This window comes from Chaetodon trifascialis, chromosome 15, assembly GCF_039877785.1.
Source record: "Chaetodon trifascialis isolate fChaTrf1 chromosome 15, fChaTrf1.hap1, whole genome shotgun sequence".
NCBI lineage: Eukaryota > Metazoa > Chordata > Actinopteri > Chaetodontiformes > Chaetodontidae > Chaetodon > Chaetodon trifascialis.
In genome coordinates, this window is record NC_092070.1 from 18,204,946 (window position 1) to 18,231,748 (window position 26,803).

Consider the following 26,803-nt stretch of genomic DNA (forward strand, 5'->3'; position numbering starts at 1 on the left):
TACTTTAACATCTCTTACTGATAACTGCATCTCTATGGGTGCATGTGTGTATTTTGGGTCTATGTGTATGTATACTACTAATACAGTGAAAAAATTGAATTTCCCTCAAGGTGGATCCATAAAGTAATCCTTTTTTGTCTTCTTGTGCAGTATGGATCATTGAACATGTTTTGCAGTAAAGAGTAGTTTAACAGAATAAATACAGAGTAAATGGCACTGAGTAATATGCATGATGTTTATTGAAATGTCACAGTGTAAAACAAAACTGGTTCATATTTTGTGAACGCTGTCAAATAGCTTCATTTTGATGTAGCCTCTTATTCAGCAGACTCAGCCTGGGAAAAAAAGAAAAAAAAATGCAATTGTTTAAAGGCTGAACAAGTTAATGGAGATTTTTCACCTTTCAGGGGTGTTTGAAAACTGTCACCATACATATGGATGTACTGCATGCATTTGCTTCTAGAAGTGATTCGACAAGCCTTAATTTGATTTTAAAACAATGAAAGAATTTATCAGTGACATACATAAGAACCATGAAGCAAATAGTTTTTAAGATATTTGCACAGAAATTATTACCTTTCCAGTATCACGGCTCTTGGCTCTCAGCTTGTTGACCTGAGACTCAGCAATGTCAGCGCGCTCCTGAGCCTCCTCCAGCTCGTGCTGGACCTTTCTCAGCCTGGACATGTGAGTGTTGGCCTGCTCCTCCTGTGAAGGGATTGGAGTTAGAGTATGTTGTATTTTTAAATATTCCATGTTATTACTATAGTTAATGTCATTATTGATTTGTACTGCCATCCCATATATTAAATCACAAAACATTTGACTCACAGCCTCCTCAGCCTGTCTCTTGTAAGACTTGACTTTGAGCTGCAGCTTGTCCACCAGATCCTGAAGTCTGTTCACATTCTTCTTGTCCTCCTCAGTCTGTACATATTAAGAATGGTTATCAATGAAGTATAAAGACTTCAGCGAATCAAGACGTTAAGAGTTTATTTTGGTCTTTCGTTAAAAAAATAAATATTATCACCTGGTATGTCAGCTCCTTCACTCTCCTCTCATATTTGCGGACTCCTTTCACAGCATCAGCTCCACGTCTCTGCTCTGCTTCAACTTCAGACTCCAGCTCACGCACCTGAAATGTGATGATAAATAATTAATCAGAACTGTAAGTACTGAGAAAGACTGAATTTATTATCTCAATAAAAGTACAAATGCATATATTATCATCAATAAAGTACATGCAGTCCATACCCTGGACTCCAGTTTCTGGAGCTGCTTCTTGCCACCCTTCATGGCGAGGTTCTCAGCCTCATCCAGACGGTGCTGCAGGTCCTTGACTGTGACCTCCAGGTTCTTCTTCATCCTCTCCAGGTGAGCACTGGTGTCCTGCTCCTTCTTCAGCTCCTCAGCCATCATGGCAGCCTGACATGATTCAATTAATTTTATTCCTCTATTCTTGGTATATTATAGTCCATAATAGTGAAATTATTTCTAACATAGCAGAGGTAAAGATTTAAACTCACATCAGTGATAGCTTTTTTGGCCTTATCTTCAGCATTTCTTGCTTCCTGAACAGCATCATCCACTTCACCTTGAACCTGGACCAGGTCAGACTCCAACTTCTTCTTGGTGTTCATAAGGCTGGTGTTCTAAATATTGATCAAGATAAGACAATATTTTGTGGATAGATGTGTCTCACATCTTTGATGGGATACAATTTTTGTGAATGAAGGAAAGCAAACCTGAGAATGAAGCAGTCCAACACGCTCGCTGGCATCAACCAACTCCTGCTCAGCCACTTTGCGTCCTCTCTCTGTCTGCTCCAGAGCGGCTCTCAGCTCTTCAATCTCAGCCAGCATCAGGCCGTTTCTGCGCTCCACCATGGCAGCCTGCTCCTTCATGTCCTCCTGTCCTCTGATAGCATCATCAAGGTGCAGTTGGGCATCCTGACAACATTAGAATGAAGAGTTAGTCTTAGCTTTCTTTTGTCTCATTTTTTTGAATCATTCAGCAATCACACAAAACTCACCTTGAGCTGTCCCTGGACATTCCTCAGCTGTTTCTGGGCCTCAGCAGCCTGCCTGTTGGCATGGCTCAGCTGAATCTCCATCTCATTCAGGTCTCCCTCCATCTTCTTCTTGACTCTCAGGGCATCATTCCTGCTCCTGACTTCAGCATCCAGAGTGCTCTGCATGGAGTCAATCACCCTCTGGCTGTTCCTCTTGATCTGCTCCATCTCCTCGTCTTTCTCTGCCAGCTTCCTGTCAACCTCACCTTTGATCTGGTTGAGCTCAAGCTGAACACGGAGAATCTTGGCCTCTTCATGCTCCAGTGTACCCTTCAAAAGTCACAGATGTCAGAATTTAAATTACTTAATTTTTTCTTTTTTTTATGGGATAAAAGTCACTTTCATGAATTCCCACAAGGATAATTGGATTGAACAAAACAAAATTCAACAATTTGAAAATGTGTTACTTCAGCTTCCTCCAGTGCTGACTGAATTTCAGCCTTCTCAGTCTCCACAGTCTTCTTGCCTTTCTCCAGCTCATGGATGCTCTTTCCAGTCTCGCCAATCTGTTCAGTCAGATCTGAGATCTCCTCTGTAGAGCAACACAAACCAAATGTAGTTCCAACACACTACACCACTAGAGGTCAAAGAAGTAGTACTACATTACCCCGATGTGCGATCAATAAAGTCTTATCTTATCTTATCTTATCTTATCTTATCTTATCTTATCTTATCTTATTCTTAGACATTGCAATAGTCGTCGCATTAAATATAGACAGGCTGGCATACGCTGCAGGTTCTTGTTCTCTCTCTTCATGGTCTCCAGATGATCCAGAGCCTCCTCGTAAGAGTTCTTCATCTTGAACAGTTCAGTGCTGAGAGAGCGAGCCTCCTTCTGAGCTCCTTCCAGCTCAGCCTGGCCCTCCTCATACTTCTGTTTCCATTCTGCCAGGACCTACAATTGTATAGGTTAATTGAATGGTTAATTAATTATAAAAGTGTGTGCCTTGCGATAAATCTGGTTTTGATCACCAATTTGACCCTTTACCTTATCAAAGTTCCTCTGCTTCTTGTCAAGGTTGGCAGCCAGAGCATTAGCTCTCTCCACATCAATCATGAGGTCCTCCACCTCACCCTGCAGCCTCTGCTTGGTCTTCTCCAAAGAGGCGCACTTGGAGTTCACAGCCTCAATGGACTCCTCAGCATCCTGAAGACGTTGAGCAAGCTTTTTCCTGTAGTGAAGAAGAATTTGCTTGTGTTTAATTGTACAAGAAGAAAGCAAAATTTGATTTATTTATGGAAAGTAGAAAAGGTTATGTACTTTGCCTCCTCCAGCTCCTCAGTGCGCTGGATAGCATCAGTTTCATATTTGGTTCTCCACTGAGCCACCTCACTGTTGGCCTTTGACATTCCTCTCTGTAGCTCAGCCTTGGCCTCCTGCTCCTCCTCAAACTGCTCTCTGAGCAGATCACAATCATGGCGGGCTGACTGAACAGAATGGGCCAGGGCGTTCTTGGCCTGAAGAGCGCACAGTCCATATCAGACGGACATTTTAACCAACCTAATGCATGTTTAAGGGTAAGTAAAATGAGAGAGAGAGAGGCAAGCTGATTCATATCCTGATCAACTTTTCATACCTTCACTTCCTCCTCAACGTGCCTCTTCAACTCCTCAATCTGCTGAGTGAAAGCCTGCTTGCCCCTGGTGAGCTGGGAAACAAGAGCTTCCTTCTCCTCAAGCTGGCGAGAAAACTCACCTGAATGACAGAATGTAAAAGTATTATTTCTCAAGATGGTCATTACTGGTGTCCATGGCTAGTTTTTGAAACAGATGACTCACCATTCTCTGTCTGCAGTCTGGCCTTCTGTGCATTAATGTCATTCAGCTGGCGAACATTCTCATCATTTTTGGCTTTGAGCTCACTCAGCTGGTCCTCAAGAGTTCTGCACATTTTCTCCAAGTTGCCCTGTAAACACCAAAAATTATGTATTTTTATTATTGGGTATTTTCTAAAGTTGAAGCTACTGCCAGTTTTATTGGTTACATCTCATGTTTTTAGCATAATGAAGGGAAAATCGCACACAAATGAACAACCCTCTCACCTTAGCCTTAGCAACAGCCTCCATGTTACTGGAGAGGTCATCAATCTCCATCTTGTACTCGCTCTTCTCCTTCTCCAACTTCTGCTTGACACGCTGGAGGTTGTCGATCTGCTCTCCCAGCTCAGCAACACTGTCAGCCTGCTTCTTGCGCAGAGCTGATGCGGTAGCTTCATGCTGCAGGGTTGACTCTTCAAGATCACGACGCAGCTTCTGGAACTCAGCCTCACGCTTCTTGTTCATCTCAATCTGAGCAGCTGTCGCTCCACCAGCTTCCTCAAGCCTCTCACTGATCTCCTCGAGCTCCCTGGAGAGGTCAGCCCTCTGCTTCTCCACCTTGGCACGAGCAGCCCTCTCAGCCTCAATCTCTTCCTCCAGCTCCTCAATACGAGCCTAGATTTGATGATAGTAATATCAGGAAGGCCTATTAACTTGAACATGTTTCTGATTCACTGACTTGATGACTCGTGAAATACAGTATATTACCTGGAGTTCTTTGATCTTCTTCTGAAGCTGAGCACCAAGAGATTGTTCATCCTCGATCTTGCTCAGGAGCTGGCTGATCTCAAAGTCTTTCCTTGATGAGGATACAAAGAAGGTTTAAGTCACAGTTAAAACTGATGTTGGGGTATAATGTTTGAAATGCTGAAAAGACAATTGATTGATTGAACCTCAAACAACCCAAAAACTTACTTCTTGATTTTCTCATCAGATTGCTGTTTATCATTCTCCAGATCCATGATGGATTCCTGGGCCAGTTTCAGGTCTCCTTCAAGCTTCCTCTTTGCTCTCTCAAGGTCCATGCGGAGCTTCTTCTCTTGCTCCAGTGATCCTTCAAGCTATTACATGAGAGTTAAAGACAGTTGATTTGAGGCATTTAAAAGACAGAGCATTAGTGCCAAGAGATAATGTTGAAATGTTCACAATATATATTGTTTTGAATCTAGATCATGGAAGGCCATTTAAAACACAAGCTACATGGCAATAGAAACACACTATCAAAACAACCCTTTTCTCACATCGTCCACTTGCTGTTCCAGCTTTGTCTTGGCTTTGGTCAGAGTGTTGACTTTGTCCTCCTCTGCCTGGAGGTCATCAAGTGTTTGCTGGTGGGCCTCTTGGAGGGCTTTCTTCTCCTTGGTTAACTTGGCAATGGCCTCATCTTGAGATGCCATCTCCTCTGTCAGGTTTTTCACCTAAAATGATGTGAAAGGTTTGTTATTATCATCCCTTTGTATGCACGGAGTCTAAGTTTGAAAGAATGGAGGTTTAACATCATTTGAACCTTGTTTTCTGTGGCATGTTTCTCTTTCTCCACTTTAGCCAAGGTGAGCTCCAAGTCATCAATATCTTTCTTCAGCTCAGAGCATTCGTCCTCCAGCTTCCTCTTCTTGGCCGTCAGCTCAGCATTGATTTCCTCTTCATCCTCTAGTCTCTCAGTGGTCTCTTTGAGTTTGGCCTCGAGCTGTATCTTGCTCTTGATGAGCCCTTCACACCTTTCCTCAGCATCAGAGAGGTTCTCAACTTCCTATCATACATTTTAAAGAGACAATAATTAGTATTTCATTTAAAGATTTTATTATTATTATATATATATATATTATTTTATTATTTTTTTTTTTTTTTGGTTTCAGAGGACATTCAAAGTATGTGGCTTCTTATCTCATCCAGATATCTGAAAATGTGAGCAATAGTGTTCCATCAGTGAAGTGTATATGTCATAGAATCACGTGTCCTTTTATTTCCTACTCACAGCTGCAACTTGGAGTTGCAGGTCATTCTTTTCCTGCAGCAGGGAAACCATCTTCTCCTCCAGTTCCTTCTTCTTGGCCAGGGCAGCAGCCAGGTCTGATTGCATCTTGTCATAGTTCTCCTTCATCTGCTGCAGTTCCTTCTCAGTCTCAGCACTCTTCAAAAGAGGCTTGATCTTGAAGTACAGTTTCAGCCATGGCCAGTTCTTCACATTCATGAATGAGCGGACGTTGTACTGGATGGTGAAGATGGATTCTCTATAAAATAAATATAAACAAAACATCACTTTTACTGCAATATGTTTTCTGAAACTGTGGATGAATACAATATAATATCTGGACATTGTTGGTCAGAACAGTTCAGTATAAGAATACTACCTCCTCTCCATCATCTTGACAAACTCCTTCCTCATGACATATCCTCTGCAGAGAGCCTGAGTCATGGTCACCAGTGAAGCCAGTTTTTCATCTCTCATCTCCTCCAGGGTACCCAGCAGACCAGCTTTGAAAAACACCTATGGTGTTTCAGGACAACAACAACAACAACAACAACAACAACAACAACAACAACAACAACAACAACAACAACAGCAACAACAACAACAACAACAAAACAACCTTTAACACACATGCACACAAGAGAACAACTACTGAAACCATGTAGTCTACAAGGGTGGACCTTTGTGTGTCCAAACTTGTACTGAGTGTGGTCCACATCAATGGAGCCCAGCAGCTTCTCTGAAGCTTTCTTGTTGTCAATGAACTGTCCCTCAGGGATGACGCTGGCGTTCAATACTTTGTATCTACATGAGAAAATAGCATTGTTGCTTAAATGTATCTCCCATCTTCTCCTGGTGTTTAGCATCACAGTACTTCTGATGAAATCAGGTTGGCTTGCTTATAATGACAACTGCAGTCACCTCTGCTTGAAGTCACCGTAGAGGATTCTGCTGGGGAAGCCCTTTCTGCAGATTCTGATGCCTTCCAACACACCGTTACACCTCAGTTGGTGGATGACCAAGAAGTTCTCCATCAGACCTGCAAATTGCACACTTATTGAAACATTTCTTTACATGACCATGTTATTCATGGCGTAGTGCATTACATTAGGTCAACCAATCACACAACCTCTTACCTGGGGTCTTTGATTCATTGGGAATCAGGCATCTGACAAAATGAGGGTGAGTGCTCCTCAAGTTGGTCATCAGCTTGCCCAAGTTCTCCTGTGGATCAGCATCATAAGATAATAGGTCATCACTTTTTTGAGATCAAGTTTTTAATTGTTATCCAAAGATATGAAAAAATACGTACTCTGAAAAGAGCGGACACAGTCTGGAAGGAACCACCCTTCTTCTTGCCACCACCCTTCTTGCCACCACCAGAAGCCTCTGGTTTGCAAAAAAGTGAATTTCTATTAACGGCACTGAATAAATAACATTGTAGACACTGTTTTAAGTTTTCTTCTGTGTCATGTGGATGTGTTAATTAATTCAAAAATGTAACAGACAAACATTAACACATCTCACATATGATTATAAACTACACTTTCTGCATGACTAATCAAGAGACAGCATTTGTGAAAGTGAAAGATTCAATGAAGAATGCATGATCTTTTGAATACCATGGATACTCAGGACCATCGTTATATTAAGATTGAGCATGTATATATGTACATATGTACTGGCGAATTTCTTACCCTCAGCTGAAGCATGGGCTGCATACAGATATACAAGCAGTTTGTTTGCAGACTTCTGGTAGAGCTGAACAACAGAGTCATTCAGGGGGTCCTTGTTCTTGTCCAGCCAGCCAGTGATATTGTAGTCCACTGTACCAGCATAGTGAACCAGGGAGAAGTGAGCTTCAGCCTTGCCCTTTCCAGGTTTTGGTTTCTCAAAGGCCTTGGTCTTGCCAAGATGCTGATCATGCAGCTTGTTCTTGAAAGTTGTGTCAGAGGCCTTGGGGAACATGCACTCCTCTTCAAGGATGGAGAAGATGCCCATTGGCTGATGGGGAAATTAGATTAGATGTTCAAAAATTAAACTCGGGGAGAAAACATATATACATGAATCAAGATATCATGTCCACCAGAGTGTTTACTTGCCTTCTCGATAAGCTCAATGCAGGCAGCCAAGTCCATACCAAAGTCAATGAACTCCCAATCAATGCCTTCTTTCTTGTACTCCTCTTGCTCCAGAACAAACATGTGGTGGTTGAAGAACTGTTGCAGTTTCTCATTGGTGAAGTTGATGCAGAGTTGCTCCAAGCTGTTGAACTGTAATTATGGAAAAGTGTTGCTAATTTCATGGCAAAATAAGGTTGGATTTGAAACTGCTCAGATATCTTTCAACAACTTACATCAAAGATCTCAAATCCAGCAATGTCCAACACTCCAATGAAGAACTGTCTTGGCTGTTTGGTGTCCAACATCTCATTGATACGGATGACCATCCACAAGAACATTTTCTCATAGACGGACTTGCACAGAGCACTGACAGCATTGTTGACCTAGAGATAAGGATTTTAGAGTGGGTATTTCTCAAGAGTAATATTTTCAGACCAAAATCCAATTTTTTCTTCCTATTTTCTTTTTTTTCAAACATCACGTTTTTACTTGTGTTTTTTACCTGTGGCACAGTCTGACCTTTGGTCACCATCTCATTTCCGACCTTGACTCTTGGGTAGCACAGAGCTTTCAGCATATCAGCCGAGTTCAGGCCAAAGAGGTAGGCGATTTTATCAGCCACTGACGGAGAGAAACACAAGAAGTACTTAATACTTGTGTTTTATTTTATACACTAGAAAACTTGTATCATGAAAATGTATTATTTTCGCAGTTACCCTCAGTGCCATCAGGTTCAGCCTGCTCCTCGCGCTGCTTCTGCTTGAATTTCATGTTACCATGATGTATCACAGCTCCAGTCAGCTTGTAGATGTTTATCTTCTCCTCAGCACTGAAGCCCAAGATGTCAATAGCGGTCTGCATTACACAGGAAATACGTTTATACATAATTCAAAACTTTGATTTACCAGCTTGGAAATCAGTGGCGTGTGATCTTACATCCGTTGCAATGAACTCCTCCACATCATTGATGCTTTTGACAGTGATCTCACCCTGACTGATCATTGGGTAGTCATAGGGGTTGGTGGTGATCAGAAGAGCCTCTGAAAGACCAGGAAGACAATACATGAGATTTTCATGTGATATTGTTTCTAGAATGGTTAGATTTTTAAGTTCAACTGTCTTTTAACTTACCCAGGAGCTCAGGCTTGTGGCCAGTCATCAGCTGATAGAAGATATGGTAGCTCCTCTCAGCAGACAACTGGAAGGTGACACGGGACTTCTCCAGCAGATCTAAGATTCAATACAAATACACAAATTCAGCTGCAGACTGTAGAATTATAGCATTCCAACATACAGTTGATATATAAAGGCAGTATATCAACTGTTCTTACTTCTAATCCCAGTGAGGGCAAGTATCTCTGCTTACCTTATCTGTACTGTCTTACTCTGCACAAGGTTGTGGGGAGCTGGAAAATGCTCCCAAAAATATTTCACAAACAAACACACCACAGCTATATTTCATGGCAGTCACTCTAATCCCACTGCATTATATAATATCACATATTTGCTGTCGACACCCATGACCCTCTCTTCAGCTAAGGAAGAACTCCCCCCAAAAAACGCTTAGAATGCAGATAAAAAATGGACCACTGTGTGATGTATACCGAAGAGGTTAACATTGCAAAATGAAGACAACCAAGATGACAAATTTGTAGATAGACTGTAAACATGAATAAATAATTCATAAAAGGCTTCTGCATCAGATACTTAAATTGAAATAATTCTCAGTCATCTATAATACCACCTCATGTATAAATTTTGTATGAACCAATGTTTTCATTGTGTGAAACACAAATTGAACACATTGTTTTGCACAGATAAACTTATACTATGGTTGAAACTTACATGTTTCAATATCAGCTGAAGCCAGCTTGCCAGAAGAGCCAAAGTGGATCCTGATGAATTTTCCCTAGACAGCCAGATCATTGTTAGCATTTCATTTTAGAAGAGAGCAATCAGAAAAAGACTGACAATCCTGGATGAGATCACTTACAAAACGAGAGGAGTTGTCATTCCTCACAGTCTTGGCATTACCATAGGCCTCCAGCAGAGGGTTGGCTGCAACAATTTGGTCCTCAAGGGAGCCCTGCAAGAGAAGATTACATACTGTAAGAAAAACATCCAAAACAACTTTCCTCTCAGTTTTATCCTAAATAACACATCTTACCTGCATTTTGCCAGGTGTTGGCTCAGCCTTCTTCGATCCAATAGCTGCAATTGTTGCAAAGTACTGGATGACACGCTTGGTGTTGACAGTCTTTCCGGCACCGGATTCTCCACTGGGGTATAAGAGACACATTTTCAAGATTCTGCTTCATTCGCATCAAGTATCTAAAGGTTGTTTTATACTCACGTAATCAGAACAGACTGGTTCTCACGATCTGAAATCCAAACAAAAATGCCTCGTATGAGTTAAAGCACTCCCTTCCTAAAGCGTTCCCTCAGTAAGCGTTTGCTTAAGTTGAATTCTACTTTTACATTAGTAACATTGGTCTTACCAGTGAGCATGAACTGATAGGCATTGTCAGAGATGGAGAAGATGTGGGGTGGAGCCTCAATCCTCTTCTTGCCTCTGTATGCTGCCACACATGTAGCATCATATACAGGAAGCCACTTGTATGGATTCACGACAACACAAAACAACCCAGAGTAGGTCTGTAATAGCAGAGAGCATAAACCATATTTAAACATTTGCATATATACATATCTAAATACATTTATGTTTTATTCACATTCAAGTTAAGCAAACACTCACGTAGATCATCCATGATGCATAACGCTCTTTGAGGTTATACAGCACAGATGGCTCATTGAGGTGGGTCATCATGGCCATGTCCTCCATCTTGTCGAACTTTGGAGGGTTCCTGGGATGGATGTCATCCTCTTTTACAGTGACTGTCTGAATAGGATACAAAAGTTAAAAGGTTTTGAGATATTGAAAGACATTTCATATGAAGTTTCATCAGTTAGAAGACATGCACTACCACAGTTAGTGTCTGTGAATGAAACAGATGGACAAAAACACCATGGCATTTCAAACTGTATATATACACCTACCTTTCCACCATCTGTTTCGACTGTGGCTTTGCCACCCTCTCTCTTGGTGAGTTTACCCTTGACATACATCTCATCAGCATCAACCACAAAAAATGCACTTTTAGCATCAAATGGAGCAGTCTGGGCCTCAATCCTCTCCTTCTCTGGCTTCCGGAGGTAGATGGCCGCCGGCCCATACTGCTCCATCTCCGCGTCTGTGCTCATGGTGGCACTTTAATGAACACTGAAAATAAGAGAGATTCAAACATAACTCCTAAGTTTGTTACATAAACTGCATTCGACTCATTTCCATTATTCTTATTTTGAGGAATTTACCTCAGCTGATGCAAACTGAAATTCCTTTTGTATCCTGTGTTTGTGAAGAAAACAAGTTTTAGACAGACTAATGTAAAGTTTTGTAATTTCATCTAAAATTTCAACAATAAATTTAACGTACAAAGCCTATAAAATAGTCCACATTAATCATAGTACTTAAATCATGAAGAATAGAAGCAGCTCATCCATGAACAGTGATACAGTACAATAGCATCATAGAGACATGCTATAGGAACAGCTATGTGTACTCACCCCTCTTTTAATGCCAATCAGTTGCAGCAGATGTCCAGAGCTGCTGTTTTTATATACAACAAGCCTGCCTCCTCAGCATAACTGCCATACTCAATTTGGTCAGGAATGCTTGACACCTTGTTGCTTGATAGTGATATGTCGTGTGTGTAAATGCATAAGCCTGCACAAATGAATTGGCGTGTTTTATTTTCTACATAAATAATTAACATTTTACAAAGCTGGAATTCTTTATAACAAATAGAATACAATATTGATTGTATCCCTAAAATATTAAAGGATCTTGGATTTAAATTAATATTTGCTTGATGTGCACCAAAATACACAAGTACAAGTACAGTGTCAAATTGATTATGTGATTTTAAAATTCCATTTATATCCATATTCTTGATATTTAACTCAATTCCTGTTTTCTGACACAACATGAATGCCACTGACACTATCTTAAAAATTATTAGAATTTCTGAAAACATTATTTGATTGATTTATGTTTGGACTTGATTGTACCCATAAATACTGTGTTCACCAGTGATGTCCACAGTATACCCAGTAGTTACTGAATTGTTTCTAGGGTGTTTATGACTGTAGATTTATTGTTTTAAAATGATTTTAAATACTTGTAACTTGACACAGCTCATGGTAGGTGCCTGTGTCCAGTTGATTTTGATATCACAGCCAGTAATGAGTTTTAAATTTGGAGAAGCATTGAAATGTCTTGTATATAGTTACAGGACATACAAAATTCAGGCTCATGTTCTTTCCATTAACGCTGGACAAGTGTTGTATATCTCCTGGGAACTGAATTTAACAAGGACTGCCAGCTTGGATAATTAACACCAGAAAAAAGTTCTTTCAAATTCCACTAATATTTTGTTGTGAGGGATGAAAATTGTTACGTTTTGGCATGGAAATACTGAGTGATTGATGGTCTGGCAAGTTATTTTATGAAACCAAAGTCTGGGATCCTGTCCAGGATGAACATTCATTTCCATATTTTACACAGACTTGGCTTAATATTTGCCATCTTATCAGGAGATCACGAGGTATTACCATGGTCAAAAATAAAACCAGCTAAGGGAGGGAGCAGTGATTCGCATTTGGCATAGAGAGGAGGGTATATTTATAGGAGAGATTTAGATATGTTAACACCATATGTCAAGATTAAAGAAATTTATTTTGTAAAGTAATCTTTTTATTTCTGAAATGTTCTTCAGTAAAAACAATAATGTCTGTGTAGGGAAGGTAAAACCACTGCCAGGGATTTATTAAATACAGTCAATTCTTTAGGCTCATTGTAGTTTTTCTTGGGTTAGGCAGAACTGCTGAGAAACTGCTGAGCTGATGCAGAGGATTAAGCAGGAGTCACAACCAAACCTGGAAAATGACCGACTTGCGCTACTCATGTGATGCTGTGGTAATTTACCAGATGTGCAATTGTTACTGTTGTCACTATCATACTGAAATAATAATACATATGATATTAATACCTACACTTACTTACTTAAATCTAGAAATAGTAATAATAACAGCAACAATAGTAATGGAGCTCCCCCAAGGATTCCACCTGCTTGCTCTCCGTTGCAGAGAAGCACCCTGACCACTTCTTTTGAATAAATTGAGATATGTATATCAATAATTGTTAATCACATAAGTTTCTCTTTTAAAAGTAGCTGACAGATAAAATGGACTGCACAGACATTTCAGTGGGTCAACCCTGAGAAGTTCCTTGAACTCCCCAAGCAGATTTTCCAATATTGATGTATATATGCCTACACGCAAAAGCAGTGGCGTCATTACATTCTTTTGACCTTGGAGTGTCGAGAGAAGCTGTATAGCTGGAGCCTCTCTGACCAGTGGTTACTCCTCAGTGGTTTGTGCTTCAACCCAGTTGGGGTTGTGAGTGCTTGCTGACTCATTTGATGCATGAAGTGCCGCCTGTACAAGTACATGTGTCACCTCACATATGTCTCTGAGTCCTTTAGTGTGAGGTGGGAGGGTGTGATTTGCAAGGACATTGTGGCATCTCTGGAAATTTCTGCAAATATGGGGGCCTTGATTTTCTGGAAGCTGGGGGTGTAACGTGAGACCTAAAACCACATGGTTCTTTCAAAGCACCCCAGCATGGCTCACAAAAGCTGTATGGTTGCCAGTGCTTTTTGCCCTTAGTCAAAATAAGACCGAAAATGTAGAACACTTCACGCGTGTAGGCAGATTTACAAATTTTGGGTGTCCGGTGAAAACAATGTATCTCCAAAATGTCAACTTTTCAGAACCTTAGATGAGCAGCCTTGTTTTAGCCTGTGTGTTTGAGAAAACACTTCTCATAATGCCTTTCCTTGCAATATGCTTATTTTCATTTTGGCCGAAAGTGTTAGCTGTATCCCAACATACATTGTAAGCACTGAAATTTACTGTAGGGACACATTTAAGATGAGTCTGTAGTAAATGGAGGACACAACGCAAAATATCAGTTAAATGTTGATGTATGAAACTCTATATGAACCGATCACATTCTACTTAGAAAACCAAGCAATTTAAAAATATTCAATCCACCGAATGCTGAAGTTCTCAGTTGCCATGTATATAATAATGCTTATGATATGTTGTATATGATGGATTGGTCGTCAAACCAGTTTAAATGAGACTCAAAATAGTTCAGACTTTCTGAATTCAGTGTATTCACTTTTATCAAAGCACAGAACAATATACAAACTGCCAAAAAAGGATGTTCTGTGAAGTGTTTGTGCACTTCAACTGCTGACTGGTTGTATTAAAATACAACTTTGTCAGCTTTTGAATCTCTATGTTTAACACTCTTAATATGGGTATGAGATGTGCTCTGAGGGAGATATCAGATTTTGTAAGGGGCCTGTGTTATTTATTTGATGACTGCTCACATTTTCATTTTGGGTAATGTAGTGATGCATGATCAAAAATAGAAAGGCATCTAAAAGTCTGGCTTCATGTGTCAGTGGGCAGAGGACTCTGAAGGCAACAACTTCCAGAGTAAATATAAAGGGTTCATTTGCCAAAACAGATACCTCTGTTTTTATTTATTTTCCTAAATCATGTTTTTTTTGGGGTTCCATCCAAGGAATATCAATCAAATTTGTGTTGGTTCATTCATTTTAAGAACAGCTATTGTCTGTTTTTTGCAATTGAACTCAAATGAGGTGGTACAGGTGTTCAGATACTAAGAGGCTGTCTGTTGCTCCGAAATTAGCTATAGATTGCACAACTGGTATTTTCACTATAAAATGGAAAACTGCACAGAGATGTCTGTATTTTTATAAAGATAATTTATTATCTTTATTATCATGTACAACTCCATATAAGCACACTAATTTGTAATAAAACATTTCCCCATGGTATATCGTATCAGATTTAGATTTAGTGAGGGTACAATTACCAAGTGTGTAAAAATGTTTTTGATGGTGCTAGACATCACAAAACAATGGTCCAGTCATCTGCAAGAGCTCTCCACCCAGCTAACCAGATCAACAGTGTATACCAACCACACACATTCCAGCCAAGTTAGCTGACTTGAACATTGCGTGTCTTTTACATATAGATGAAATGAGACGAAACAAAACAGCCCACATTTGATTAATTCATGAAGATACTGTTTATTGACATTATGAGAAGACAATTCAACAGTTAGGTCATATTTTATGCACTCTGTCAAAGGGCTTCAAAAGGATGTTGTCTCTTATTCAGCACTCTCGGCCTGAAAATAAAGAGTAAAATATAATTATTCATCATGTATTCTAAATATCTAAGCTATCTATCTCATGTGTTTATGAAAGTAAATTTTATGTGTGAATTTACCATATTAAAGCCCCTACTCCAGCTATGCAAAGTAAATAACTAATGATATAAAGCACACATTTAGTTTATGGTTGAAATTAAACAATCTCATTAAGCTAAAGTGCCCACATAGTAATTTTCCATGAAATATGATCATATTAATTATTACCTTTCCAGCATCACGGCTCTTGACTCTCAGCTTGTTGACCTGAGACTCAGCAATGTCAGCGCGCTCCTGAGCCTCCTCCAGCTCATGCTGGACCTTTCTCAGCCTGGACATGTGAGTGTTGGCCTGCTCCTCCTGTTAGGGGTTGGAGTTAGAGTATATTGTGTTTTTAAGTATTCCATGTTATTACTATAGTTCATGTCATTATTAATTTGTACTGCCATCCCATATATTAAATCACAAAACATTTGACTCACAGCCTCCTCAGCCTGTCTCTTGTAAGACTTGACTTTGAGCTGCAGCTTGTCCACCAGATCCTGAAGTCTGGTCACATTCTTCTTGTCCTCCTCAGTCTGTACATATTAAGAATGGTTATCAATGAAGTATACTTCAGAGTAAGACTTCAGAGAATCACGACGTTAAGAAATTATTTTAGTTTTTCATTAAATAAATGATATTATCACCTGGTATGTCAGCTCCTTCACTCTCCTCTCATATTTGCGGACTCCTTTCACAGCATCAGCTCCACGTCTCTGCTCTGCTTCAACTTCAGACTCCAGCTCACGCACCTGAAATGTGATGATAAATAATTAATCAGAACTGTAAGTACTGAGAAAGACTGAATTAATGATCTCATTGAAAGTGCAACCGCATATATTATCATCAATTAAAGTATATGCAGTCCATACCCTGGACTCCAGTTTCTGGAGCTGCTTCTTGCCACCCTTCATGGCGAGGTTCTCAGCCTCATCCAGACGGTGCTGCAGGTCCTTGACTGTGACCTCCAGGTTCTTCTTCATCCTCTCCAGGTGAGCACTGGTGTCCTGCTCCTTCTTCAGCTCTTCAGCCATCATGGCAGCCTGACATGATGGACAGTTTGAATTAGAGTTTTAAGTCTTGACATTAATGGTCGAGCATGAGGTACTTGGTGGAGTAACATTTTGCATAAAAAAGAAGACTCACATCAGTGATAGCTTTTTTGGCTTTATCTTCAGCGTTTCTTGCTTCCTGAACAGCATCATCCACTTCACCCTGAACCTGGACCAGGTCAGCCTCCAACTTCTTTTTGGTGTTCATAAGGCTGGTGTTCTAAATATTGATCAAGATAGGACAATGGTTTGTGGATATGTGTCTCACATCTTTGATGGGATACAATTTTTGTGAATGAAGGAAAGCAAACCTGAGAATGAAGCAGTCCGACACGCTCGCTAGCATCAACCAACTCCTGCTCAGCCACTTTGCGTCCTCTCTCTGTCTGCTCCAGAGCGGCTCTCAGCTCCTCAATCTCAGCCAGCATCAGGCCGTTTCTGCGCTCCACCATGGCAGCCTGCTCCTTCATGTCCTCCTGTCCTCTGATAGCATCATCAAGGTGCAGTTGGGCATCCTGACAACATTAGAATGAAGAGTTAGTCTTAGCTTTCTTTTGTCTCAATTTTTTGAATCATTTGGCAATCACACAAAACTCACCTTGAGCTGTCCCTGGACATTCCTCAGCTGTTTCTGGGCCTCAGCAGCCTGCCTGTTGGCATGGCTCAGCTGAATCTCCATCTCATTCAGGTCTCCCTCCATCTTCTTCTTGACTCTCAGGGCATCATTCCTGCTCCTGACCTCAGCATCCAGAGTGCTCTGCATGGAGTCAATCACCCTCTGGCTGTTCCTCTTGATCTGCTCCATCTCCTCGTCTTTCTCTGCCAGCTTCCTGTCAACCTCACCTTTGATCTGGTTAAGCTCAAGCTGAACACGGAGAATCTTGGCCTCTTCATGCTCCAGTGTACCCTTAAAAAGTCACAAACATAACTGTTACTTACTTACCTAGTTACTTTTTGTAGATTTAAAATCATATTTAATATATAGTTACATTTGAACTATGAATTTTACTATATAAGTGGTCCAATATTGTAATCACATTTTTACCTCAGCTTCCTCCAGTGCTGACTGAATTTCAGCCTTCTCAGTCTCAACAGTCTTCTTGGATTTCTCCAGCTCATGGATGCTCTTTCCAGTCTCACCAATCTGTTCAGTCAGGTCTGATATCTCCTCTAAAAGAATTCAGAGTAGACAACCCAAGGATAAATTCAAATTCTGATAGCGACATGAGTGGCTCCTGAAATGTGAATGTTGTTTGTGCAAAAACACATTGTGAATTCATTCATTCACATTCATATAAGAGAGGTTCATAAAATACTCTTGTGAGGCTCAGAAAAGAATGGACACAAGTTGCATGCTTAATTTTGGTGAGATTGACATACGCTGCAGGTTCTTGTTCTCTCTCTTCATGGTCTCCAGATGATCCAGAGCCTCCTCGTAAGAGTTCTTCATCTTGAACAGTTCAGTGCTGAGAGAGCGAGCCTCCTTCTGAGCTCCTTCCAGCTCAGCCTGGCCCTCCTCATACTTCTGTTTCCATTCTGCCAGGACCTACAATTGTATAGATTAATTGAATGGTTAATTAATTATAAGAGTGTGTGCCTTGCGATAAATCTGGTTTTGATCACCAATTTGACCCTTTACCTTATCAAAGTTCCTCTGCTTCTTGTCAAGGTTGGCAGCCAGAGCATTAGCTCTCTCCACATCAATCATGAGGTCCTCCACCTCACCCTGCAGCCTCTGCTTGGTCTTCTCCAAAGAGGCGCACTTGGAGTTCACAGCCTCAATGGACTCCTCAGCATCCTGAAGACGTTGAGCAAGCTTTTTCCTGTAGTGAAGAAGAATTTGCTTGTGTTTAATTGTACAAGAAGAAAGCAAAATTTGATTTATTTATGGAAAGTAGAAAAGGTTATGTACTTGGCCTCCTCCAGCTCCTCAGTGCGCTGGATAGCATCAGTTTCATATTTGGTTCTCCACTGAGCCACCTCACTGTTGGCCTTTGACATTCCTCTCTGTAGCTCAGCCTTGGCCTCCTGCTCCTCCTCAAACTGCTCTCTGAGCAGATCACAATCATGGCGGGCTGACTGAACAGAATGGGCCAGGGCGTTCTTGGCCTGAAGAGCACACAGTCCATATCAGACGGACATTTTAACCAACCTAATGCATGTTTAAGGGTAAGTAAAATGAGAGAGAGAGAGGCAAGCTGATTCATATCCTGATCAACTTTTCATACCTTCACTTCCTCCTCAACGTGCCTCTTCAACTCCTCAATCTGCTGAGTGAAAGCCTGCTTGCCCCTGGTGAGCTGGGAAACAAGAGCTTCCTTCTCCTCAAGCTGGCGAGAAAACTCACCTGAATGACAGAATGTAAAAGTATTATTTCTCAAGATGGTCATTACTGGTGTCCATGGCTAGTTTTTGAAACAGATGACTCACCATTCTCTGTCTGCAGTCTGGCCTTCTGTGCATTAATGTCATTCAGCTGGCGAACATTCTCATCATTTTTGGCTTTGAGCTCACTCAGCTGGTCCTCAAGAGTTCTGCACATTTTCTCCAAGTTGCCCTGTAAACACCAAAAATTATGTATTTTTATTATTGGGTATTTTCTAAAGTTGAAGCTACTGCCAGTTTTATTGGTTACATCTCATGTTTTTAGCATAATGAAGGGAAAATCGCACACAAATGAACAACCCTCTCACCTTAGCCTTAGCAACAGCCTCCATGTTACTGGAGAGGTCATCAATCTCCATCTTGTACTCGCTCTTCTCCTTCTCCAACTTCTGCTTGACACGCTGGAGGTTGTCGATCTGCTCTCCCAGCTCAGCAACACTGTCAGCCTGCTTCTTGCGCAGAGCTGATGCAGTAGATTCATGCTGCAGGGTTGACTCTTCAAGATCACGACGCAGCTTCTGGAACTCAGCCTCACGCTTCTTGTTCATCTCAATCTGAGCAGCTGTCGCTCCACCAGCTTCCTCAAGCCTCTCACTGATCTCCTCGAGCTCCCTGGAGAGGTCAGCCCTCTGCTTCTCCACCTTGGCACGAGCAGCCCTCTCAGCCTCAATCTCTTCCTCCAGCTCCTCAATACGAGCCTAGATTTGATGATAGTAATATCAGGAAGGCCTATTAACTTGAACATGTTTCTGATTCACTGACTTGATGACTCGTGAAATACAGTATATTACCTGGAGTTCTTTGATCTTCTTCTGAAGCTGAGCACCAAGAGATTGTTCATCCTCGATCTTGCTCAGGAGCTGGCTGATCTCAAAGTCTTTCCTTGATGAGGATACAAAGAAGGTTTAAGTCACAGTTAAAACTGATGTTGGGGTATAATGTTTGAAATGCTGAAAAGACAATTGATTGATTGAACCTCAAACAACCCAAAAACTTACTTCTTGATTTTCTCATCAGATTGCTGTTTATCATTCTCCAGATCCATGATGGATTCCTGGGCCAGTTTCAGGTCTCCTTCAAGCTTCCTCTTTGCTCTCTCAAGGTCCATGCGGAGCTTCTTCTCTTGCTCCAGTGATCCTTCAAGCTATTACATGAGAGTTAAAGACAGTTGATTTGAGGCATTTAAAAGACAGAGCATTAGTGCCAAGCGATAATGTTGAAATGTTCACAATATATATTGTTTTGAATCTAGATCATGGAAGGCCATTTAAAACACAAGCTACATGGCAATAGAAACACACTATCAAAACAACTCTTTTCTCACATCGTCCACTTGCTGTTCCAGCTTTGTCTTGGCTTTGGTCAGAGTGTTGACTTTGTCCTCCTCTGCCTGGAGGTCATCAAGTGTTTGCTGGTGGGCCTCTTGGAGGGCTTTCTTCTCCTTGGTTAACTTGGCAATGGCCTCATCTTGAGATGCCATCTCCTCTGTCAGGTTTTTCACCTAAAATGATGTGAAAGGTTTGTTATTGTCATCCCTTTGTATGCACGGAGTCTAAGTTTGAAAGAATGGAGGTTTAACATCATTTGAACCTTGTTTTCTGTGGCATGTTTCTCTTTCTCCACTTTAGCCAAGGTGAGCTCCAAGTCATCAATATCTTTCTTCAGCTCAGAGCATTCGTCCTCCAGCTTCCTCTTCTTGGCCGTCAGCTCAGCATTGACTTCCTCTTCATCCTCTAGTCTCTCAGTCGTCTCTTTGAGTTTGGCCTCGAGCTGTATCTTGCTCTTGATGAGCCCTTCACACCTTTCCTCAGCATCAGAGAGGTTCTCAACTTCCTATCGTACATTATAATGAGAAAATAATGAGTGTGTTCTTTTAAAAAAGATTTTAAAGATTCTTTGGTTTGGTTTTACTTACAGCAGCCACTTGGAGTTGAAGGTCATTCTTTTCCTGCAGCAGGGAAACCATCTTCTCCTCCAGTTCCTTCTTCTTGGCCAGGGCAGCAGCCAGGTCTGATTGCATTTTATCATAGTTCTCCTTCATCTGCTGCAGCTCCTTCTCAGTCTCAGCACTCTTCAGAAGAGGCTTGATCTTGAAGTACAATTTCAGCCATGGCCAGTTCTTCACATTCATGAATGAGCGAATGTTGTACTGGATGGAATAGATAGATTCTCTATAAAAGATAAAAAGAAAGTATCATTTTGTGACTTTGTTGTTTTGTGGAACTTTTACTGCATCGATTAAACCACAACCTTTGATATATGGATGTCATAAGTATAGACATGACAATTCAGTATATTATTTCTTTTTATATATTATTTTAAAATCGCACCTCCTCTCTGTCATCTTAACATGACAAACTGTGGAGGAATACAATATGATATCTGGACATTATTTGTCAGAACAGTTCAGTATGAGAATACTACCTCCTCTCCATCATCTTGACAAACTCCTTCCTCATGACATATCCTCTGCAGAGAGCCTGAGTCATGGTCACCAGCGTAGCCAGTTTCTCATCTCTCATCTCCTCCAGGGTACCCAGCAGACCAGCTTTGAAAAACACCTGTGGTGTTTCAGGACAACAACAACAAAAAAAAAAAACAACCTTTAACACACATGCACACAAAAGAACAACTACTGAAACCATGTAGTCTACAAGGGTGGACCTTTGTGTGTCCAAACTTGTACTGAGTGTGGTCCACATCAATGGAGCCCAGCAGCTTCTCTGAAGCTTTCTTGTTGTCAATGAACTGTCCCTCAGGGATGACGCTGGCGTTCAATACTTTGTATCTACATGAGAAAATAGCATTGTTGCTTAAATGTATCTCCCATCTTCTCCTGGTGTTTAGCATCACAGTACTTCTGATGAAATCAGGTTGGCTTGCTTATAATGACAACTGCAGTCACCTCTGCTTGAAGTCACCGTAGAGGATTCTGCTGGGGAAGCCCTTTCTGCAGATTCTGATGCCTTCCAACACACCGTTACACCTCAGTTGGTGGATGACCAAGAAGTTCTCCATCAGACCTGCAAATTGCACACTTATTGAAACATTTCTTTACATGACCATGTTATTCATGGCGTAGTGCATTACATTAGGTCAACCAATCACACAACCTCTTACCTGGGGTCTTTGATTCATTGGGAATCAGGCATCTGACAAAATGAGGGTGAGTGCTCCTCAAGTTGGTCATCAGCTTGCCCAAGTTCTCCTGTGGATCAGCATCATAAGATAATAGGTCATCACTTTTTTGAGATCAAGTTTTTAATTGTTATCCAAAGATATGAAAAAATACGTACCCTGAAAAGAGCGGACACAGTCTGGAAGGAACCACCCTTCTTCTTGCCACCACCCTTCTTGCCACCACCAGCCTCTGGTTTGCAAAATATTAAATTTAATCAATGGCACTGAATAAATAACAATGGAGTGGATTATGGATTTGTTTTTCCAATTCACATGACTATATTACCAGAGCAGTTATGAGCATCCTACTACTAGCCTGACTTGCCACTATAAACTTACTGCATCTCCCATAACATCACAAACTGTCCTTTCTGATCAGTTGCCAATAGTTAATAAAGATAACGAAGCAATAAATTGCTATCTTCAATCGTAAACAATAGTTGCTTGAAACATCTGTTCTGGATACACAGAATTTCTGAATGCTCATTCTAATTTCTTACCCTCAGCACCAGCATGGGCTGCATACAGGAAGGCCAGCAGCTTGTTTGAAGACTTCTGGTAGAGCTGAACAACTGAGTCATTCAGGGGGTCCTTGTTCTTGTCCAGCCAGCCAGTGATATTGTAGTCCACTGTACCAGCATAGTGAACCAGGGAGAAGTGAGCCTCAGCCTTGCCCTTTGCGGGCTTTGGTTTCTCAAAGGCCTTGGTCTTGCCAAGATGCTGATCATGCAGCTTGTTCTTGAAAGTTGTGTCAGAGGCCTTGGGGAACATGCACTCCTCTTCAAGGATGGAGAAGATGCCCATTGGCTGATGGGGAAATTAGATTAGATGTTCAAAAATGAAACGCAGGAAGCAAACATTTAAGCATGAATCAAGATATCACGTCCACCAGATTGGTTACTTACCTTCTCGATAAGCTCAATGCAGGCAGCCAAGTCCATACCAAAGTCGATGAACTCCCACTGAATGCCTTCTTTCTTGTACTCCTCTTGCTCCAGAACAAACATGTGGTGGTTGAAGAACTGTTGCAGTTTCTCATTGGTGAAGTTGATGCAGAGTTGCTCCAAGCTGTTGAACTGTAATTACGGAAAAATGTTGCTAATTTCATGGCAAAATAAGGTTGGATTTGAAACTGCTCAGATATCTTTCAACAACTTACATCAAAGATCTCAAATCCAGCAATGTCCAACACTCCAATGAAGAACTGTCTTGGCTGCTTTGTGTCCAGCATCTCATTGATACGGATGACCATCCACAAGAACATTTTCTCATAGATAGACTTGCACAGAGCACTGACAGCATTGTTGACCTAGAGATAAAGATTTTAGAGTGAGTATTTCTCAAGAGTAATATTTTCAGACCAAATGCAATTTTTCTCCCTATTTCCTCTTTTTCCAAACACCATGTTTTCACTTGTATTTTTTACCTGTGGCACGGTCTGACCTTTGGTCACCATCTCATTTCCGACCTTGACTCTTGGGTAGCACAGAGCTTTCAGCATATCGGCTGAGTTCAGGCCCAGGAGGTAGGCGATTTTATCAGCCACTGGTGGAGAGAAAAACAAGAAGCATGAAATACATATTAACTAGTATTTTACACACAGAAACCTTACATGATGAGAATGTATTGTCTTAGCAATTACCCTCAGTGCCATCAGGTTCAGCCTGCTCCTCGCGCTGCTTCTGCTTGAATTTCATGTTACCATGATGCATCACAGCTCCAGTCAGCTTGTAGATGCCCAATTTCTCCTCAGCAGTGAAACCCAAGATGTCAATAGCGCTCTGCAATGTGAATGAAGCAAAGTTATAAGGATGTGAAACATTTTCTCCTATATAGGAGCTGCATAAGTAAATGGTTGTCTTACATCTGTTGCATCAAACTCCTCCACATCATTGATGCTTTTGACAGTAATTTCACCCTGACTGATCATTGGGTAGTCATAGGGGTTGGTGGTGATCAGAAGAGCCTCTACAGGAGGACAATAGAAATACAAAGAATTGTTCCATGTTTTCTTCTGATATTGTTTACATTTCTATTTCAAATGTATACAATCACATACCAAGGAGCTCAGGCCTGTGACCAGTCATCAGCTGATAGAAGATATGGTAGCTCCTCTCAGCAGACAACTGGAAGGTGACACGGGACTTCTCCAGCAGATCTAAGAATAACAAATTTAACTGAAAACTGTGAGATTACTGTATTATATTATCATGTATTACTTTATCAGAGACCACATTTATTTTTAACTCACACCATACTCGAAACTTACATGTTTCAATATCAGCTGAAGCCAGCTTGCCAGTAGAGCCAAAGTGGATCCTGATGAATTTACCCTAGACAGCCAGATCATTGATAACATCGGTTTTTGTAATTTAGCAACAAAAATGTCTCAAGATATTTCCTCTTTTACTTACAAAACGAGAGGAGTTGTCGTTCCTCACAGTCTTGGCATTACCATAGGCCTCCAGCAGAGGGTTGGCTGCAACAATCTGGTCCTCAAGGGAGCCCTGCAAGAGAAGAATTGGGTTACATAAGTTGTACGTTTAAAAACCTTTCTTCTGACAGCTTTATTCTAAATAACAATTTTACCTGCATTTTGCCAGGTGTTGGCTCAGCCTTCTTCGATCCAATAGCTGCAATTGTTGCAAAGTACTGGATGACACGCTTGGTGTTGACAGTCTTTCCGGCACCGGATTCTCCACTGGGGTATAAGAGACACATTTTTAAGATTCTGCTTCATTCGTATCAAGTATCTTAAGATTGAGCACAACAGGTTGTTTTATACTCACGTAATCAGAACAGACTGGTTCTCACGATCTGAAATCCAAACAAAAATGCCTCGCATGAGTTAAAGCACTCCCTCCCTTAAGCGTTCCCTCAGTAAGCGTTTGCTTCTACATTAGTAACATTGGTCTTACCAGTGAGCATGAACTGATAGGCATTGTCAGAGATGGAGAAGATGTGGGGTGGAGCCTCAATCCTCTTCTTGCCTCTGTATGCTGCCACACATGTAGCATCATATACAGGAAGCCACTTGTATGGATTCACGACAACACAAAACAACCCAGAGTAGGTCTGTAATAGCAGAGAGCATAAATATAGTTACCACTGGGATACACTTACATACATTGTACAGACTCGTTGAATTAGTAAAATGGAAACTTACGTAGATCATCCATGATGCATAACGCTCTTTGAGGTTATACAACACGCAAGGCTCATTGAGGTGGGTCATCATGGCCATGTCCTCAATTTTGTCATACTTTGGAGGGTTCCTGGGATGGATGTCATCCTCTTTTACAGTGACTGTCTGCAGAGTTAATACAGTAAATCATGTTTACTTTGAAATCATTTCATATGAAGTGTTCATCAGACTGATGCCATTGTTGTTTATGGTGTCAGTTTGAATTTGAAATACAGTGCTAAACAAATAGTTCACTTAATGCTTGACAAGATATCCTTTTAATAAAATGTTGACACTATCTCCTAATTTTGGAAGGGGTCTTAGATGAAACTCAACTGGGTATTTTTGCTGAAAAATGTAAAATAATGAATCACGTACCTTTCCACCATCTGTTTCAACTGTGGCTTTGCCACCCTCTCTCTTGGTGAGTTTACCCTTGACATACATCTCATCAGCATCAACCACAAAAAAGGCCGATTTGGCATCAAAAGGAGCGGTTTGTGCCTCAATCCTCTCCTTCTCTGGCTTCCGGAGGTAGACGGCCGCAGGGCCATAGGCCTCCATCTCCGCGTCTGTACTCATGGTGGCACTTCAGTGGAGACTGAAAAGATGACGAATCCATGATTGTGTTAACATATAAACATGCTATAGTGCTGGTCTTCTATCCAGCTGATGGTAGAGATTTCATCTTTTACCTGAGCTTATTCTGAAAGAGAATGAGTGGTGCAGTCTCTGGTGCAGTCCCAAGATGCTATAAAAATGATAAAACATGAACATGTTTGGGTCAGTTTTGAGCTGACTTATCAAAGTTCAATGCTCTCACATCCCCTCAACTGCCCTCACAACCAAAGAAACATAGTGTTGCTCTTAATGCTCATTTACAATGTATGTGATGAGATAGGTGTGGGTGTGTTTTGGAAGGAACTTTTTAAAAATGTATTGTTTTAGAATAAAGTCCACTCAAAGCTACTACCAAGGGAACTCAGAGAAAGAATTGTGGACAATATGTGCATAAGGAATTACTGACTGATAAATAAGAGCACAAACTGAGGTGACAGTGAATGCACTCACCTGTGTTGGAGCCTATCAGTTCATGCAGAAGTCCAGAGCTGCCACTTTTATAGAGGGTGGGAGTGCTTGGGCAGCAGTAATCTCTCGCTCAGTTTGGTCATGGCCTCTTTTCACCCTCTTGCTTATTTTGTGGCAGTGATGTTTAAGGAGATGGTATGCATAATTCTTTGTGACTACAATTAAAACAAATAAACAATACATTGTGATGTTATACCAATTGGTTTCATTAGATTGCAACTTTGGATGTGACCAACACAAGGCAGGTGTTTAAATTCAAAATATGAATTAATGCTTTCACAAGGCATGTTACCAGCCTCTCCACTGTAACAAAACAGGAATTGCACTACTGAGCAAATAGTTGCTGAAAGGCACTTAGACACATGTTGGATGTTCAAACATAAAAACATTCCAGTAAACCAAATCAGGCTTCAGGGTCTGCTTAAGGAGACATGAATGTCAAATTATTTAGAGAGAAAGAAGGAGGAGGTGCCTTATGCATTACTGCCCTCGATTATTGTATCACTTACAAGCTTGCTG

The 26,803-nt window shown here is 41.0% G+C and overlaps 2 protein-coding genes across 2 annotated transcripts; both read right to left on the reverse strand.

Annotated features, from left to right (window-relative positions):
• Positions 1 to 239: 239 nt before the first annotated feature.
• LOC139342903 (myosin heavy chain, fast skeletal muscle-like) lies at positions 240 to 11,397 on the reverse strand. Its single transcript, XM_070980197.1, has 40 exons — positions 11,356 to 11,397; positions 11,041 to 11,263; positions 10,739 to 10,882; positions 10,482 to 10,638; positions 10,337 to 10,364; positions 10,151 to 10,262; positions 9,977 to 10,069; positions 9,829 to 9,892; positions 9,115 to 9,213; positions 8,920 to 9,023; positions 8,700 to 8,838; positions 8,486 to 8,604; positions 8,217 to 8,366; positions 7,963 to 8,133; positions 7,558 to 7,864; positions 7,173 to 7,249; positions 6,997 to 7,084; positions 6,782 to 6,899; positions 6,541 to 6,664; positions 6,240 to 6,376; positions 5,864 to 6,119; positions 5,396 to 5,638; positions 5,130 to 5,306; positions 4,804 to 4,949; positions 4,597 to 4,687; positions 4,114 to 4,503; positions 3,851 to 3,977; positions 3,649 to 3,767; positions 3,333 to 3,529; positions 3,060 to 3,243; positions 2,801 to 2,966; positions 2,479 to 2,603; positions 2,033 to 2,341; positions 1,746 to 1,949; positions 1,527 to 1,652; positions 1,255 to 1,425; positions 1,031 to 1,135; positions 832 to 927; positions 577 to 708; positions 240 to 335 (listed from the first exon to the last, which is right to left on the reverse strand). The coding sequence occupies exons 2-40, from the start codon at positions 11,242 to 11,244 to the stop codon at positions 318 to 320; spliced, it is 5,817 nt and encodes a 1,938-aa protein (XP_070836298.1). The 5' UTR covers positions 11,245 to 11,263; positions 11,356 to 11,397; the 3' UTR covers positions 240 to 317.
• A 3,865-nt stretch (positions 11,398 to 15,262) lies between these two features.
• On the reverse strand, positions 15,263 to 25,948 carry LOC139342904 (myosin heavy chain, fast skeletal muscle). Its single transcript, XM_070980198.1, has 41 exons — positions 25,891 to 25,948; positions 25,574 to 25,796; positions 25,178 to 25,321; positions 24,930 to 25,086; positions 24,801 to 24,828; positions 24,601 to 24,712; positions 24,426 to 24,518; positions 24,281 to 24,344; positions 24,071 to 24,169; positions 23,876 to 23,979; positions 23,654 to 23,792; positions 23,438 to 23,556; positions 23,171 to 23,320; positions 22,917 to 23,087; positions 22,512 to 22,818; positions 22,351 to 22,355; positions 22,128 to 22,199; positions 21,952 to 22,039; positions 21,737 to 21,854; positions 21,496 to 21,619; positions 21,256 to 21,392; positions 20,747 to 21,002; positions 20,422 to 20,664; positions 20,156 to 20,332; positions 19,830 to 19,975; positions 19,623 to 19,713; positions 19,140 to 19,529; positions 18,877 to 19,003; positions 18,675 to 18,793; positions 18,359 to 18,555; positions 18,086 to 18,269; positions 17,827 to 17,992; positions 17,492 to 17,616; positions 17,045 to 17,353; positions 16,758 to 16,961; positions 16,541 to 16,666; positions 16,267 to 16,437; positions 16,042 to 16,146; positions 15,835 to 15,930; positions 15,581 to 15,712; positions 15,263 to 15,331 (listed from the first exon to the last, which is right to left on the reverse strand). The coding sequence occupies exons 2-41, from the start codon at positions 25,775 to 25,777 to the stop codon at positions 15,314 to 15,316; spliced, it is 5,817 nt and encodes a 1,938-aa protein (XP_070836299.1). The 5' UTR covers positions 25,778 to 25,796; positions 25,891 to 25,948; the 3' UTR covers positions 15,263 to 15,313.
• Positions 25,949 to 26,803: the final 855 nt, after the last annotated feature.

Coding starts and splice junctions, on each gene's coding strand:
- LOC139342903 (XM_070980197.1), bottom strand. CDS start 11,244: ATGAGCACAGACGCGGAGATGGAGCAGTATGGGCCGGCGGCCATCTAC. Junction 8,134..8,216: donor CTGGATTTGAGATCTTTGAT/GTAAGTTGTTGA, acceptor CCATAATTACAG/TTCAACAGCTTGGAGCAACT. Junction 5,307..5,395: donor AACATGCCACAGAAAACAAG/GTTCAAATGATG, acceptor ACATCATTTTAG/GTGAAAAACCTGACAGAGGA.
- LOC139342904 (XM_070980198.1), bottom strand. CDS start 25,777: ATGAGTACAGACGCGGAGATGGAGGCCTATGGCCCTGCGGCCGTCTAC. Junction 21,393..21,495: donor ACAAGTTTGGACACACAAAG/GTCCACCCTTGT, acceptor GAAACACCACAG/GTGTTTTTCAAAGCTGGTCT. Junction 15,713..15,834: donor AGAGACAGGCTGAGGAGGCT/GTGAGTCAAATG, acceptor AACCCCTAACAG/GAGGAGCAGGCCAACACTCA.